Source organism: Trichechus manatus, unplaced genomic scaffold (genome assembly GCF_000243295.1).
Source record: "Trichechus manatus latirostris isolate Lorelei unplaced genomic scaffold, TriManLat1.0 scaffold00007, whole genome shotgun sequence".
NCBI classification, from domain to species: domain Eukaryota; kingdom Metazoa; phylum Chordata; class Mammalia; order Sirenia; family Trichechidae; genus Trichechus; species Trichechus manatus.
Window position 1 is genome coordinate 21,410,245 of NW_004443943.1, and position 17,883 is coordinate 21,428,127.

At 35.3% G+C, this 17,883-nt stretch overlaps 1 protein-coding gene across 2 annotated transcripts in view; it reads left to right on the forward strand.

Moving 5' to 3' along the window:
* The first annotated feature begins 320 nt into the window (after window positions 1-320).
* HELLS (helicase, lymphoid specific) overlaps window positions 321-17,883 on the forward strand; it is a 42,143-nt gene continuing 24,580 nt past the window's right edge. The window contains exons 1-7 of one of the 2 annotated variants that reach the window (XM_004369952.2): window positions 321-471; window positions 891-1,012; window positions 7,572-7,694; window positions 13,088-13,144; window positions 15,113-15,149; window positions 15,243-15,307; window positions 17,373-17,414. In XM_004369952.2, coding sequence (XP_004370009.1) covers window positions 441-471; window positions 891-1,012; window positions 7,572-7,694; window positions 13,088-13,144; window positions 15,113-15,149; window positions 15,243-15,307; window positions 17,373-17,414 — 477 coding nt within the window. In that variant the 5' untranslated portion in view covers window positions 321-440. Of the gene's footprint in view, window positions 472-890; window positions 1,013-7,571; window positions 7,695-13,087; window positions 13,145-15,112; window positions 15,150-15,242; window positions 15,308-17,372; window positions 17,415-17,883 lie in introns of those variants that run through there. The other variant, XM_012557760.1, reaches the window with a different exon arrangement.

The window sequence follows — 17,883 nt, forward strand, 5'->3', positions numbered from 1 at the left end:
AGTTACGGGCTGAATTCGGCAGAACTCAGGTTCCCCAAGCTCGAGGTCCAGGTAAACGCTCAATGTCTCCGCAAGTCCCAGAACTCATTGCCAACGAGTGGATTCCAACTTATAGCGACCGTATCGGAAAAAAGAGAACTGCCCCATAAGGCTGCCAAGGCTGTAATCTTTACGCAAGCCGACTAACACCCCTCTCTCCCGCTGTGCCGCTAGTGCAATTGATCTATCCGGACGGAAACCAAACTGCGCCAAATCTCGCGTCGCTGGGGCTCGGGGGCGGGGGAGCACGAAATATCGCGAGATGACAGCGTTTTCCCGCGAACGAGAAGCGCGCGTTTTTCCCTGGCCAGGAGGCTGGGTCCCGCAGCACCTGTGAGGATTTAGCGCGCCGCGTTACTAGCGCTGTGTGGAGGCGAGCAGGTCCCGGTGTGTGTCCAGCAATGCCAGCAGAGCAACCCGCGAGTAGCGGCGGTGAGTGAGGAGAGCTTTCCTCCAGGCGCGGCGGCGTCGCTTACTGGGGGCAGCATGGAGGTTGCAGCTGCCCTTGGGGGAGGGAACCGACCCCGGGCAGGACTGAGGAGAAGAGGGGTAAGAAGCTGTGGAAAGGTGAGTGGAGGATACCCCGGACTCGTACCTATTTACATGGCACAGAAGATTTTACAGTAGGGAGCTGCATTTTCCCGAGCATCCCGAGTTGTAAACTGAGGTCTAGGCAACTTGTTGATACTGTGAAGAATTAGGGTGTCTTTTGAGAGGTGATGCCGACGTCCCAGCGGATTTTTAACTTTTGGTTCTAATTCATTTGGCAAGGGTAGAGAGGTTGTTTAATGGAGTAGTTGGGTAATTGGTAGTTACTTTCAACTACAAATTTAAATGCCTTCTGCTCTTAGGTTCCTTAGCTTCAGATATGGTTGAACAACCGGAGACTGCCGTGATTACCCCAGCCATGCTAGAAGAGGAAGAACAGCTTGAGGCTGCTGGACTTGAGAGAGAGCGGAAGATGCTAGAGAAGGTAAGTTAAAAATCACATCAAGTTCATCGTAGTTAAAGCCGGGAGTAAACTGGTAATGCTTCCTTAGAGGTGTCGTTTGTGTTCTTTGGTTTACTATTTAGCTGGCTTTTAAAATAAACTTTAAAATGGTTTTATTTATTTGTATATTTACAGATACTACCATTGAAAAATCTTTGCACGTGCTGTGAATGATATGCTTCTATGAGATGTTCTCTTGGTATACTATAAAGTGACCTCATTTCTGTTGTTAGGAGCAACTCAGATTGCCTGTTTAGCCATTTTAATTGTTTCCAAAATCGGTAGTGTATTCTTTCCTTTGTCATCCTTGATTCCTTTTAAAATTAATACCTTAAATGTATTTGTGATGGCAAACATTAATCTCTACAACCTGTAGTCATAATATACTAGACTAAGGGTAGTAGAAGTTAGCTTCAAAGCCTGGGCTGGAATCCAAATCTAATGATTTCCTTCCATTTTAGTGCTGTTTTCCATCTAAGTGATCCACTTGACTTTTGTTTTCTTGGCTGTCTATTGCTAAATAACATTCTTTAGCTAAAAATGTGGCGTACTTTTTCACTGACAAGTTATTTGTACTTCTGATTTCCTTGTACAAAGTGTCTGTTTTGTAGGCTACTAAAAACAGTTTTTACCCTCTGGCAGATTCAATTCTTGGTAAGTATATTCTGAAGCCCTACCCTGCTGCTTAAGGAGCCCTGGTGGTGCACTAAGCCTTGGCTGCTAACTGAAAAGTCGGCAATTCCGACTAACCAGGGTTCCACAGGAGAAAAGACCTGGCCATCTGCTCCCATAAAGATTATAGCCTAGGAAACCCGATGGGCAGTTCTGCTTTGTTATATAGGGATGCTAAAAGCTGGAATCCACTAGACAACACACAATAATGAGAAAAAGAGTGATAGCCAGCTCTTAAGTACTGCCTACTAAGTGATTTACTTATATTTATTTGGCTTTCCTAATAATGAATGGTATGAATAGGTATTTTTATTGTCTCCATTTACAAATGGAGAAACTGAGGCAGTTGGAATCACACACTAATTGTCTGAACTCAGATTTGAACTCCTGCAGCCTTTAGAGTTCCTGTCCTTAATTCACTATTATGACTGTATCAGGAAATGTACATTAATTTAATATTGAATTAATTCCAACATAATTGCAAAACTGCTTAAGTTGGGGGAAATGCACTCCAAAAACAAGTAATGAATCATTAGGTTCCTTGCTATATCAACAGTAATGATTTTTTTTGTTTATTTATTATTATTGTTAACACTTAATGAGCATTTATTCTGAGACAGGCACAGTTCTGAATGTTTTACATGTATTTACTCACTGAATCCTCAACTATTCCATGAAGTAGTTATTGTTATTAAACTCATTACTATTTCTGTTATTAGAAGTACTACTTTAATTACTAGTATATGTACTATTACAGTATTCTGTGAAGTAGATTCTATTCTCATTTTACAGATGAGGAAACTGAGGCTCATAGAGGTTGCCTGGGACCCCACAGCTAGTAAGTGGCAGCCAAGATTCTAATGTAGACCATGTAGTTCCAGAATTCATGGTTTAAACTACTATGCTATGCTTTCACTCTAATACCAGTTCTGTTATTACTGATCATCCATGTTGTTGTTTTGTGCCATCGAGTCGATTCTGACTCATAGCAACCTTATAGGGCAGAGTAGAATTGCCCCATAGGGTATCTTAAGCTGTAATCTTTATGGGAACAGATTGCCAGGGCTTTTCTCGCTAGGAGCAGCTGGTGGGTTCTGAACCACCAACCTTTCCAGCTGAGCACTTTAACTGTACCACCAGGGCTCCTCTGATCATCCATAGTTGACCATAATCAGTTAAGATAATGTGTTAAAAAACTTTCTTTAAGTCACATTAACCCCTTTTGCTTCAGGGAGGATGTTAATTAATAGGATTGGGATGTCTGCTCTCAACCACGTTTTCTTATTTGGTGTATTCCCATTGTACTTTTGTTCATTACGCAGTATTACCATTACTTGATTCTCATTGAGATATAATGTTCCTGAGGGCAGCACTTCTTATTTTGTTTTTGCTGGATGTTGTTGTTGTGTGCTTTATTAAATAGCTAGCTATAATAAAGGAATGTTTTAGTATAAAATATAATAAATATAATATTCTATAAATGTATATTAATAAACAAACTAAATAGACATACTAGCCATGTAACAAAGTGAATTGTAAAGTACAAATCCTGGAGCAAGTGGCCAGAATAGAATAATAAACTTCAGAGGTGGTGAACGTAATATAGCCTTCACCTTCAGTTTTAGCCTCTTTTCTTTAGCTGGATAGGGAAATACCGTTTGAAGAGAGGTACAGCAATGCTGAGGTACTGCAGAATGCATTAGTTCAAGGAAAGAAACATCCTTTTCACACTTAAAAATGATCTGTCACAATTAATAGTACCAGACATATTTGCTGATGAAACTAAAAATCAAAATGACTTCTACTTTTAGTGAAGCTTATGAGCAAACATTTTGTAGTCAGTCAAAAAATTTATTGTAATTGTTACTGTTGAGGGATAGGTATGGTATCCTACTGCATCACAGAACCTAAAATACCTTTAAATTCACTAACAATCCCTCCATTAATAAAAGGGTATTGTTCTTTTCAATACTTCTACTAATATAAGGGTGTAATTTACTAAAAACTAGTAGTATTCTATTGTTATTGCATAGTCTTATGTACAGGTATTGAAAGAATTTGGTTAATTTCTGTACTTGACACTTATATAAAGTTATTCCCTAGGTAACCACCTGGAGAAGATTCTACGAATAATTTTCAAATCCTATTTGAGATTAAAAAAAAAAAAATTTTTTTCCCCCTTTGGAGGCAATAAAACTCACTATACAAAAGTAAAGGTTCATTTTCTTTTAGAAGAATATAGAATTTATGGGCATATATTTAGAAGTACTTAAGAGAGGAAGAGCTAGCTTAAGTTCTTTATTGAGAATCATTTATCTTGTTTTAGGAGATTGTAAGGTTTTTGAAGAGAGTGGCAAATGACTTTGACATTATTTGCTAGTTATTTTCTTTGACTTTTCACCCCCATTTCCTTTTGAAAGAAGTCATTGTTAGTCTAGAGGACTTAAGTTTAGCATTAATGTGTATGTAAAGGGCGGGGGGGAATGATTGGAATGTAGGGATTTCTTGGAGAGGTAAAAGGAAAATAGTTCAAATTGTGTAGACTGAAATAAAATAAACTGAATTATGCTCAAGTGAACTAAAAGAAGTGAAGTATTCCTCCCTCCCCCCACCCCCAAAAATCTGGGTTGTTTTTAGGAAAGATAATGGGATAGACAGTGGGGATTTTCTACGCTTCCTCTCCATTGGCATACTCTTTCACTCTAACCACTGGGAGATGCTCCCTGCCAGGCACTCAGTGCTTTCCATCGATGGAGATGCAGTTTACTTTAACATAACAAGTAAAATTGCTAAGTCAAGGAAGAGTAATGATTAATAGGAAGATTTACTGCAAAATTATTTTGAAATAATGGAAAACGATTTAAAGATTAATTAACCATTGGCATTTTATTATTCTAGTTGTATTGTAAATTATTGTTTCATGGTAGCATCTTAAAATTTTAATTATTTTTAAGATATTTACTAACTTATTCTTAACAGGATTTAACAGCTATGTCTGTAGCTAAAACCCAGGATATTTTTTACTTTTACAAATTAAGAAAGGAGCCCTGGTGGCGCAGTGGTTAAGTGCTTGACTGCTAACCAAAAGGTTGGTTGGAATCCACCAGCCACTCTGGCAGGAAGATGTAGCAGTCTGCTTCTGTGAAGATTTACAGCCTTGGAAACCTTACCAGGCACTTCTGCTCTGTTCTATAGGGTCACTATGAGTTGAAATCAACTCAATGGCATACCACAACAAAACAAATTTAAAAAATTTAAAATCTAAGAATCCATGTTTTAAAAGTCTTGTGTTTTTGTCTCCCTTTTTATAATACCCATTTCATTCGTGGACTGTGTTGTAATCACAGTATTGGTAACAGTACAAGAAATACTGTCCTAGAAAAGCTGAAAATAGAATTTGAGAAGGTGTTAACAGATTATCTGTGTGGGTGTGATCATAGTGATTTTCTTTAATGTAATTTTTCTGTAATGAGCATGTATTACATTTGTTAGATTTATTCTCTTTTACAATCGAAAAATTTATTTTGAAAGAAAAGCTAGAGAGATAATGTAATCTAGGGAAATAGAAGGCAATATACAGTGATATCTAATGTGCAAGGTCAAATCTTAACCACAAAATTAATTGGGTTATGCCAAGTCTTAGATATCTCTACGAGCTGGAACAGCAAAACTACCAAATTGCGATCAAGGTGCTGGGGCATTGTTTAGAATACAAAAATGAATTTGTAGCCCTGCTTTCACATCAGTCTTAAACTTTCAGCTATCTTCTGATTTGAAACTGCAAAGTATTGTGGGGAAGGAGCGCAGTTAGGCTGTATGTTTTTCCATTTATATTGGTTGAAAAGTAGATGGCTTAGTTTAATTGCAAAAGCAAAATACTGAAAATCTGCCCTCTGAATAGTTGGATAACTTGGATAAGTTTTCTAGACTGATAAAAGATATGTACTACCTAATCTGTAAGGGTCTGTTTAATTGTAAAGTTACTTAAGTATGATTCTTAGTGCTGTTGCTTAGGCCAGCATTTCTTAATGCAAGGGCTACCATAGTAATTGGCCAAACTCTAAACTCAGCTCTTCTCATTGTCTGTATTTTAGACAGCTCAGATATCATCTGATTCCTGAAATCTCTGATTTTTCCAACATTGATGATACCTTGAAATTTTCAGGATTTGTATTTTGTACATCACTATCTACTAGTAAAATAAATATGTTTTTTCAATGTTTGTCATTTTTCAGGTACTTCTGTGATGTCATCTCATCTGTAGTATTAAGTGGACAACCAGTAAAAATTGTGTACTTCCCACACTAACTTTATGTCATGTATTATAGATTAGGGACTCAGTACATGTTTGCTGATTGACTAGGCTGGATTTGTGTTAAAAATTAGCATTTAAAAGATAATCTTGGCTAAATGTCTGTCTTGAATGTTAGGCAAGATGAATTGTGTTGGCAGTGTTTTCCAAAACGTTCTATCCAAATTACCCTCTAAGGCAGTTCTCCAGCTGGCTTCTATTAGAATCTGGGGAGCTTTTAAAATGATTCTTTTTTTTGTTACTACTGTATTCTGTTTAAATTGTTTGGGCCAGCATGTATTTGTACACACACACACACAATTGCTTGCTCAGGAGTGGAATTGCTCGTTGGTATGGTTTGCATATCTTTAGTAGATGGAGCCCTGGTGGCACAGTGGTTAAGTGCTCAGCTGCTAACCGAAAGGTTGGTGGTTTGAACCCACTAGCGGCTCCACAGAAGAAAGATGTGGCAGTCTGCTTCCGTAGAGATTTACAGCCTTGGAAACCCTATGGGGGCAGTTCTGCTCTGCCCTATAGGGTTGCTATGAGTTGGAATTGACTGGAGGGAAAGCTTTAGTAGGTGAATTCACACTGTAATGCATCTTTGAATTCAGGTGGTTATTACCTGTACTGGGTTGACAGATTACTGGCATTGAGTAGTTGCAACAGAGGTCAAATGATGCACAAATACTAATTTACTATCTATTCCTTTGTAGAAAAAGTTTGTGGACCACTTACCTGTTGTGTTCATTTGTTGCTTTATGATGTTTTATCTTGTGCCCTCTGGTATTGTTATTTTAAACTATTAAAACTGTTCTTGTCAATGTGAATTGAGAGGAGATTCTTCCCCCGCAGCCACTAGAAAAAATATTGTAGACTCTTAGAAATGATCAGTAAAATTAATGTGTAAAAGTAATATGCCAAACAGAGGTTTTTAATTAGAAGGTACATAGAAATGAAAGATAAAGCTATGGGTAAAAGAGAGTTAAGGGATAAAGGCAAAACTTCGGAAGAATGCACAATGTCGTGGACAAAGGAAAAAAGCTTCTAACAAATCTCCAGTAGGTTTAGTATGTTGAAATATTTTGACAGTAGTGTTTAAATTCTAAAACTTCTGGCCAATAAGATTTTTTTTTTTTTTTTAGCTCTAATGTGTTTTCAAATAAAACTGATACACAAAGTTTTTTTTTTTTTACCTGAAAGCGTTTGGTTGGTTAAAAACTTAAATCCACCTTTAAATATTTATTTTTATAATTCTTAATTTCAAATTTTTTTTAATGGGCCCTCAACTCAGTAGCTATCAGTAACCGTATGTCCAGTAACCAGTATTTCAATGTTTTGGTATCCAAGCTACATGTACCAGATTTCCTATTGAACCAAAGAATGCTTTTTCAGCTACTTACGTCAATTTTTGGTTTGGAAAATAAACTATCATTAGTAAATGAATTTACTCTTTTAAAAACAGTTTTTCATTATTAATAGGAAGTATATTTGTGTAGCCGTTTTTGTTAAACCTTATGCAAAAAAAAAAAGATCAATGTATATCAGAAAACTTATGGGAATTTTTTCTTTGGATAGGCTCGCATGTCTTGGGATAGAGAGTCTATGGATATTCGGTACCGGAGACTTCAACATTTGCTTGAGAAAAGCAATATCTATTCCAAATTTTTATTGACTAAAATGGAACAGCAACAATTAGAGGTAAGTATATGAGTTTGACTGTACTTGGTAGTGTAAAAATGTTTTTTTAGAACAACTTTATTGAGGTATAAAATGCACACATTTTAAGTGTACATTTTGAGTTTTGATAGATGTATACACCGTGTAACCACTAGCACAATCAAGATAATATAGATTAGTATTGCCTTTTCTACAATATTATGTAAATGGAATCTGATGGTATGTGCTCTTTATGTCTTTTGCTCAGCATATTCTTGAGATTCATCCATGTTGTGTTTGTCAGTAGGCCATTCTTTTTATTCTGTTGTTTAAAAATATCTCTATTTATCCATTTACCTATTATTTTTATACTGGTCATGGGTAGTATTTTTTTAGATGCTGGAAATTGTGAATTTTATGTTGCTAAGTGTTGCTTTTTTGTTTGTTTTAACCAGCTTTATTGAGGTATAATTGACATACAATAAACTGCACAGGTTTAAAACCTACAGTTTTATAAATTTTGATATATGTGTATCTGTGTGAAGCCACCATAATTAGGTAGTGAACATAACCATCACCCTCAGAAGATTCCTCCTGCCTCTTTTTAATTCTCTCCTTCCACCCCTCCCTGCTTGCCTTCTATGCCTGGTCGTTGATCTGCTTTCTGTCACTATAGATTAGTTTCCATTTTCTAGAATTTTAAATAGATGAAATATTATAATATGTATACTTATGTTGTCTGGCTTCTTCCATTTGGCATAATTTTAATAGTTATCCATGTTGTTGAGTATACTAATAGTTTGTTCCTTCATATTTCTGAGAGTATTCCATTGTATAGATACATGATAATTTGTTTATCCATTCCCCTGTAGATTGCCATTTATGTTGTTTCCAATTTTTTGCTATTGCAAATAAAGCTGCTATGAATATTCATGTACAAGTCTTTATATGGACTTAGTCTGTTACTTCTCATGGCTAAATACCTAGGGGTGGAGTGGCTGGGTCATATGGTAGGAATGAGTTTAACTTTTTAAGAAACTGTCAAACTGTTTTCTAAGTGATTACACCATTTTACATTCACACTGGCAGTGTATGAGAGTCCCTGTTGTTCTACATCTTCATGAACACTTGGTTTGGTCAATCTTTTTAATTTTAGCAATTATAGTAGGTATGATACATCATTTTTATTTGCATTTTTTTTTTTTACGAATAATGATGCTGAGCAACTTTTCAGTGTTTATCTGTCATCGATAAATCTTTTTTAATAATAATATTTTATTATTTTTTGGTGACAGTTTACACAGTAAGTTAGGCTCCCACTTGACAGTTTCCACACAAATTGTTCAGTTATGTTAGTTACCTTTTTCAGAATTTGTCAGCATTCTTTTTAATTGTGTTCTCATTGTTCCATTTCCAGTACTCTAGTTTCCCTGCCCTGCTATCTTTCCTTTAGAATAAATGTTGACCTTTTGGTCTCATACAGTTGGTTTTTTAGTACAGCACCATCCCTATGGGTAATATCCTTTATTTTGTGTGCCACTCTGCTGTTTCCCTAAAAGGTGATCTCAAGGTACAGTTTCGGTTCAAGGTTTAAAGAATGTCTCAGGGCAATAGTCTCAGGGAGTCCTCTGGTCTCAACTAGTTCAGTTAGTCTGGGCTTTTATAACAATTTGAGTTTTGTTCTACAGTTTTCACCCATTCTATCCAGGACCATTTATTGTGACCCCAGTCAGAACAGTCGGTGGTGGTAGCTGGGCACCACCTAGTTCTAGTCTCAGAATAGATGAGGTTGTGACCCGTGTAGGCTATCAGCCTTGTAGACTTGTTTCTTCTCTGAGGTTTTGGTTACCTTCTTACTCTTCTGCTCCTTAGATGGTTGCTTGCAAGCTGTTAAGACACCAGATGCTACTCACTTCGCTAGGATGCAGAACATGAACTTTGTTAACTATATTATGCCAATTGACTGAGATGTCGCCAGAGACTATGGTCCTAAGCCTTCAAATCTGGAAAACCAATCTCGGAAGGTGTTTGGTTATGTCTGAGGACTATCTGTAGTTGTGTCTTCAATGAATATATGTGACTGCACACACATATCTGTATTTACACATACATTTACATACTTCTTTCTGTTCTCACATATGTATACACCTGTACCTACCTATATGCGTATACCCATCCATATGTGATTATACACTTGTTTTTTGATCTTTATTGGAGTTGTTGCCCTCTTATGTATGTCACATTGTTTAGTATAGGCATCCCTTTCTCGAGTGCTTCTCAGTGCCATCATTTACTTTGGTCATGCTGTACTCACTGCACCCAGCTTTGGTGCTACTTTTCCCATTGCCATCAATATATCTTTGTTGAAATGTCAGTTCAAATCTTTTGCCCATTTTTTTTTTTTTTTTATTGTATTGTTTTCTTATTACTGAGTTTTTTATATATCCTGGGTACAAGTCTTTTAATGGATATGTAATTTGCAAACATTGCTTCTAGTCTATGGCTTGTCCTTTCTGTTAATAGTGGATTTTGAAGAACAGAAGTTCTTAATTTTGATGAAGTCTAATTAATCAGTTTTTGACTTCTATGAATTTTACTTTGGTATCATATCTTAAATCTTTGCCTAAACAGAGTCACAACGATTCTCTCCTATGTTCTAGAAGCTTTACAATTTACATGTAGGTCTGTGATCTATTTTGCATTATTTTTTACATGGTGTGAGATAACGGTTGTTGTTAGTTACTGTCGAATCTACCTTGACTTATGGTGACCTTCTGTGTAACAGAATGAAATGTTGCCCAGTGCTGTGCCATCTTCATGATTGTTGGTAAGTTTGAATCCATTGTTGTGGCTATGTGTCAGTGCATCTCTTGGAGGGTTTTCCTTCTTTTCGCTGACCCTCCACTTTACTAAACATGATGTCCTTTTCTAGTGATTGGTCTTTCCTGATGATGTGTCCTAAGTAAGTGAGTTGAAGTCTTGCCATCCTTGCTTTTAACAAACATTCCGGTTGTATTTCTTCTAAGATTGATTTGTTTGTTCTTTTGGCAGTCCACGTTATAGTCAATATTCACCAACACTTCAGTTTGAACACATCAATTCTTCTGTCTTCCATTTTCGTTATCCAGCTTTCACATACGAGGTGATTGAAAGTCCATGCTATAATATAGAAATATAATTGATTTTTAAAAATTGTCCTTTAGGTGAAAGTTTACAGCTGAAGTTAGTTTCTCATTCAAAAATTTATATGCATATTATTTTGTGACATTGGTTGCAATCTCCGCAATGTGACAGTGCTCTCCCCCTTTCCACCCTGAGTGCCCTGTGTCTATTCATCCAGTTTTCCTGTCCCTTCCTGCTTTCCTGTTTTGGTTTTGGGCAGGAGTTGCCCATTTGGTCTTGTATATTTGATTGAACTAAGAAGCATGTTCTTCATGAGTGATATTGTTTGTTTTGTAGGCCTGTCTAACCTTGTCTGAAAGGTGGGCTTTGAGAGTGGCTTCAGTTCTGAGTTAGCAGGGTGTCCAGGAACCATAGTCTCGGGGGTTCCTCCAGTCTCTCTCAGAGCAGTGAATCTGATCTTTTTTTGTGAATTTGACTTTTGTTCTACATTTTTCTCTCGCTCTGTCTGGGAATAATTGATTTTTATATGTTGTTTTTTTATCTTAATGATGGCAGACTTTTTCTGTAAAGGGTCAGATAGTAAATATTTTAGGTTTCGTGGACCTGTTAGGTGTGTCATCATTTAAGAATGTTATGTTTTCTTGATGAATTGACTCCCCGATCATGATGATGGTGTGGGATCTGGCAGTGTTTCTGTTCTGTTGTTACATGGGGTCATCATGAGTTGGGGTTGCTATGAGTTGGAGCCAACTTGATGGCAATTAACAGCAAATTCATTATGAAATTATCTTTATCTCTGGTAACATTTTTCCCTCTGAAATCTAGTTTGATATTGATAATGCCACTCTGACTTCCTTTTGATTGATATTAGCGTAGTATATATTTTTCCATTCTTTTAATCTATTTGTATCTTTATATTTAAAACAGGTTTTTTGTAGACTATGTAGTGTGCTCTCGTCCCTTAACAATGTGTTTCCAACATTAGAAAGAGTGATCCTTTTAAAATACGACAGGTCATGTCATCCTTCTGCTCAGAACCTTCCAGTAACTTTTCTATTTCACTGAGAGTAAAAGCAAAAGTCCTTATAATATCGTATAAGACTGTAGCAATCTGGCTGCCTCATCAAGCCCCATTACCTTCCCAAAAGCATTCCGGGTATGCTCCGTCATTTGAGCCTTTATGCCATCGATGCTGGTATTCTCTGCCTGAACTCTCTTCCCCTAGATGTCTGCATGGCTTATTTCATCATCATCTTCAAGTCTTGGTTTAAGCAACATTTTCTCAATGAGGCTGACCTGATAACCTTAAATAAAATATCACTCTCAATCCCTTTTATCTTGTTCTATTCTTTCCATTGCACTTATCATCTAATGTACTATATATTTATTTACTTATTGTATTTATTGTTTGTCTCCCGACTAGATTGTATGATGATTTTAAAACTTGTGTAAATTAAGAGAATACAATAAATCCCTGTGTCCCTGTCACCCAGATTTAACAATTATCAATTGGGATTTTGTCACACTTTGGATCATCTATCCCTTTCTTTATCCTTTGCTCAAGCCTTTTTTAAACCTTTTTATGGTAAAATGAGACATACAGATAAACACAAAATTAATGAGTTTTTGTAGTTTATTATAAGGCAAACACTTTTAACCACCTCTTGGAAATGATTTCAGTTCTTTTAGTGCCTTGCTTTTAAAGGTTTATTAGTCTTGGAGTAACTGGCCTCTCTTCTGAGTACTCTACTCAACGCTCTGTGTTAGAAGTGTTTCAGCTTTAGCTGATGGTAACTTGAATGGTTCCTGACTACTTGTAAAAGAGTGGGGGATTGTTCTACCTGCTTGTTTCCGATGGCTGTTTTCCTTGCACTTACGCACTGTTCAGTATTTAGCTGAAGACTGCAGATCTTTAGTGTTTTTGCTTTGCAGCTGTCTTCTCTCTGGTACTGAACCCTGCGACTGCTTGCTAGCTGCCCTACATTTTGAACTTTGTCTTCTCAACTGTTGGGCTCTGTTTGGGTTCTGCCTGCATTATCCATGCATGAAAATTGCTTTCAGGAAGTAAACTGGAGAATGAGAACACACCTCATATGTTTATCTTTTCTCAGTGTTTGATCTGGGTTTTAGTTGTTGAAGGGAGGAGGGTAAATCTGTTCTCTGTTATTCTGTAAAAGCTTGAAGCACAAGCTTTTCCTTTTTTAAACATTTTCATATAGTTTCTTCATTGTGAATATAACTTATTTGAGAGCTGAGATGTATGTTTTATGCTTTGTATCTTCTACTTGTGGCACTAAGAAATTATTTTGCAGGAACAGAAGAAGAAAGAGAAATTGGAGAGGAAAAAGGAATCTTTAAAAGTTACAAAGGTAATACAGCAAGCTAGGCTTTTTCATATATTACCTGAAATATTGAAGAAATTATTTTGTATTCTTTTTAATTTTTTGATTATTATTTTTTAACTTTCTTTATCTGATAACCTATCTTTGTTTAAATTAAAAGCTGCATAGAAATGTGTAAAATCTCTTTCTCAGTATTTTAGATATGGAGAGAGAATAGACACATGGTCTCCCTTCAGTTCCTTTTCTGTGGACTATAAGTGGCCAGTTCTTTTGGAGACTATAATGATTACTATTTCTACTTCACACCTCCACTCTCATCCTGTAAATAGCCTTTTTTAGCCCTAACAATAATAATAATCTAAATTTGTATCTTTCCCAAAGCTGCAGCAGTGGGGTCAAATGGGAATTCTTGCTATGTTATATCTGCTAATAACATTTCAGATAATAGCATTCATCTAGGGTCAGCCTGAAGTAGGTGATCTTTCTGGAGATGTTTTAAGGTGAGACTGTTTAATGACTTGATAGGAATTGTCTAACAGTTGTGATAGTGAAAAGAGAAATAACAAAGGTAACATTTATTGAGTACTTAACTGTGTACAGTAAAACTTGCAAAAGCTAGAACATGTATAAAGTGGAAACTGGTCAGAGAAGGAAAACTCAGTATTTTCCACTGAAACAAGTGATAGAAAAGTGGTAAGGCTGTATCCCATGCAGGTGGAAAACTTGTGAGACCGGGAAAAACAAGGCAGTCCTGTTGAGTTCCAGCTGTCACAGGTTTCGCTCTCAGAGGCTTCACTGTATTAGGTTTTGTTGTATGCTTTACATGTGTTCTCTTAATTCTAAAAACAGCTCTATTAGGTAAAGGTACTATTTTTATCCCCATTTTACATATAAAGGGATTTATGCAAGGAGATATTAAGTAACTTGCTGAAGGTCACTATTTATAGGTGACTTTGTATTTATAGATAGTAGCATGAGGATTTGAATCCAGGAGCCTTCTTAGTTACAGAGCCCACACATAGCCTCTACAAAAACTTCCTTTATAGAGAAATGTCAGAATGCCAAGAGACAAGGTATATACAGTATATCTTGATTTGATTTCATCAGGATAAGTATACTAAAATCTATTTAAGTCCAGTTACTTGATTCTGAGGCTGGTTTAGTGATGGTGTTAAAGTACCTGATAACTGGTTTTGTTACAAGAGAAATTATAAAATTATTTATTAAAAACTGATGTTATTTGACTCGTGCTGATTTTAGGGACTTACGTTGGGTTTTTGAAGAACATATATTTATTTATAAGATAATTTTACTGTTTAGCCATTTACTCCTACTCTTTATCCTGTTAATCTAATGCAACCTTCACTTTGTTCCAGCTAACTTTTTATATTAAGGTTTGTTTTTATCCTGTTCTAAAGGTGCCAGTCCATTTTGATATTTTCTTTTTTAATTCTCTAATTTTAACTTAATTTTTTATTTACCCTATTTATTTCTTTGCTATTTTGACTTCTCACACTTGTTGTCTACCTACTGTTGTTGTAGTATTCATCCACTTTTAACATTTTTTCTTTTCCCTTACTCCCTCTCACTAATATTTTTTACAGTCATTCTTTTTTTATTTCCACTTTCATTTGTATTTAACTTATGAATTTTACTAAAAATGCATATACTTTCCATACAATACATATTAAATATTCCTCAGCATAAATGCAATTACGAAGATATGCATGATAATTTCAAAATAAATTACCTTCTATGCATTTAATTATGAAGTTGTTCTTCCTAAGTGGAAAAAAATTTTATGGAGAATAGTGCCTTTGGGTTATAGTAGGGAATTACAGAAAAAAGTTATTTGTAGGTAAATAATAATGAAGAATTGTGAATGTGATTCAACTGCAATGGAGCATATACTTCTCTCAAGTTAGTGAATGCCTTTTAATATGTAATAACATAAAGGTCGTTAGAAAAAGTAATATTCTAATCCTTATTTCGTAGGGTAAAAATTCAGTTGATTCAAGTGAAGAGAATCCAGGTAAATTTCCTTGTTCTAGTTTTGATGACTACGTGTTTATATTTCTGCTTTTAATTGCTGTATCAAAAATAAAATTATACATATTTTTTATAGTCATGAGAAAGAAAAGAGGAAGAGAAGATGAGTCATACAATATTTCTGAAGTCATGTCAAAAGAGGTAAAATAAAGGGAAGGGCATGTAAGATTTGATGTTGAGTAAAGCCTTTTTTTTCTTTTTCTCCCTTTTTTTGTGGTAAATATGCCATTTCAATAGTCTTCACATGTACAGTTCAGTGACATTAAATACATTTATCATGTTGTTCAACCATCATCAATCCTGAATTTTTCTGTTACTCTTAACAGAAGCTCAGCGTCCCATACCTATTGTGGGTTTTGAACAATCTTAAAGCTGTAAGGATTGCTATTACGTGACTTTTCAGCCTGTTGCAAATACTTCCGTTATTTTCATTTGTTTGTGTATGAATATAATTAATTTTGAGAGTATTATTTTAAAATCAACCACAAATGTATAAAGTTATAGCTATAGAAAATGGAACTTGAAGTAGGTTCTATGAATTTCCACATTATTATCTAGCACAAACCTCAATTATAAGCTCTGGAGACCTATGTAGATCTCCATCTGTTAACATTTTGGGGTGTGTGTGTGTATGTGTGTGTGTGAGTGTGTGAGTGTCTATTTTACTCCTCTTTTTCTTACAGAAAATTTCAAACATAAACAAATGTAGAGGCTAGTTTATTGAATGACCCTATGTCCAGCTTTAGCAATTTTCAGCTTTTTTCCACTCTTGTTATTTTCTATACCTCAGATTACTTTGAAGAAGATCCCAGCATCGTTTCGTTACACTATAAATATTTCTGTATGCATCACTAACAAATAAGAACCATTTAAAAAAACTAACCACAATACAATTAACACACTTTCTAAAAAATGATAATTCCTTAATATTGTCAGATTTTCCAATAGGTTCCTGTATTTTTTTTTAACGATTTGTTCAAATCAGGATCCAAGGAAGGTGCATTTGGCTAATATGTCTTTCTGATCTCTTTTAAATCTGTGCATTCTTTCATCTTTTTTTGTTGCTGTTGCAAGTTATTTATTGAAGAAAAGAAGTCATTCACCATAATTTATCACCTTTTAGATATTGCCTGTTGCATCCTCATGATTTCTCTGCTCCTGTGTTTCCTTTAAACAGATGGTTAGATATAGATGTGACTGAAGTTTAATTTTTAGCAAGAATTCTTCATAGATAGTGTTGTTTTTATATACTGTGATTTATTCCTAAATTATCCTCCAAAATGATTCAATTTAACCTAGTAAAAGAAATTGTCTTATCAGTCCCCTATATAAAATCCTTACGGCCTTAGAATATGAATGTCTATTGAAATGTATACACATATACAAGTGTGTATATGTATCCTAAGTTACCAGGTGTATACCAGTTAGGTATAGCTTGTCTTCATACTCCTAGCATCTAGCAGGTATTTCAAAATCAGAACACTTTTTATTCTGTATTTTCAATTTATTTGTCTTTACCACTTGCCCAAGATTCCAAACTCAGATGTCTCGAGTTCGGATTGTAGTACATTTGGAAGTGAGTCTTTGAATAAAGGGAATATTCACAACTTGACTGTAGAGCAGGGGATGGCAAACTTTTCTGTAAAGGGCCAGACAGTAAATGTTTTCAGCTTTGTGGATCATATGGTCTCTATCACAACTACTCAGTCCTGAACTATGCTGCTATTGCCAGAAAGCAGCCATAGACAAGCTATAAACAAGTGAGCCTGACTTTGTGCCAACTAAACTTTGTTTACAAAAGCAGGCTGCCAGGTAGATTTGGCCCATTGGCTGTAGTTTGTTGACCCCTATAGTACTAGAGGATTGTTGCCATGTGTGAATTTGGACTAAGCCTAGTCAGATAAACTTTGATTTTTTCTTTTTTGAAGGCTGGAAAATCCGAGTGTTTATGGAAACACCTCAATATTTAAGTATTCCCAATTAATTCTGAATTTTATAGAAGGCTGTGAGCCAAGCAGACATGTCTGTAGACTTGATTTTCCCTGAGAACCACTAGTTTGAGGCCTCTGTATTATAGTTACCTTGAGTCTTATTCCCATTTTCTGGCATAAAATCAACAGAATAAATGTTTGTTAAATAAATAAGTGAATGAAACTTATATATGATTTTTTTTCTCAATAACATATTATTTTTTGTTTCTTAATAGGAAATTTTGTCTGTGGCTAAAAAAAATAAAAAGGAGAATGAGGTAAGAGATTTATAATAGAAATTAAGTTTGCTTCCCTGATCAATAGTCCCTTTTCTTTTACTCACTAGTGTACATTTTTTGCACCATTTATTTGCCTGTTTTAAACTTGTCTATTCTTCCTTATCCTAACATACTTTCTTACGTATCAATTTTTTGAGTTTTATTGTATGTATCTTAGTGTAGAGATATTAATGTATGGGTCCTTGCTTGTGAGTCTAGGAATGATGCAGATGTCTATAACCTTGTGGTTGTATACACTGAGACTTCTGTGAAGGATACTTTAATCATGATTCTGGCCTTCTAATAGATTTTCTTTTGTTTTGTTTGAGAAGTTTTTTATTTTTTATTTTTTGTATTTTATTGTACTTCAGGTAAAGGCTTACAGAACAAATAGTTTCTCATGAAACAGTAGTACACATGTTGTTTTATAACATTGGTTAACATCCCCACAACATATTAACCCTCTAAA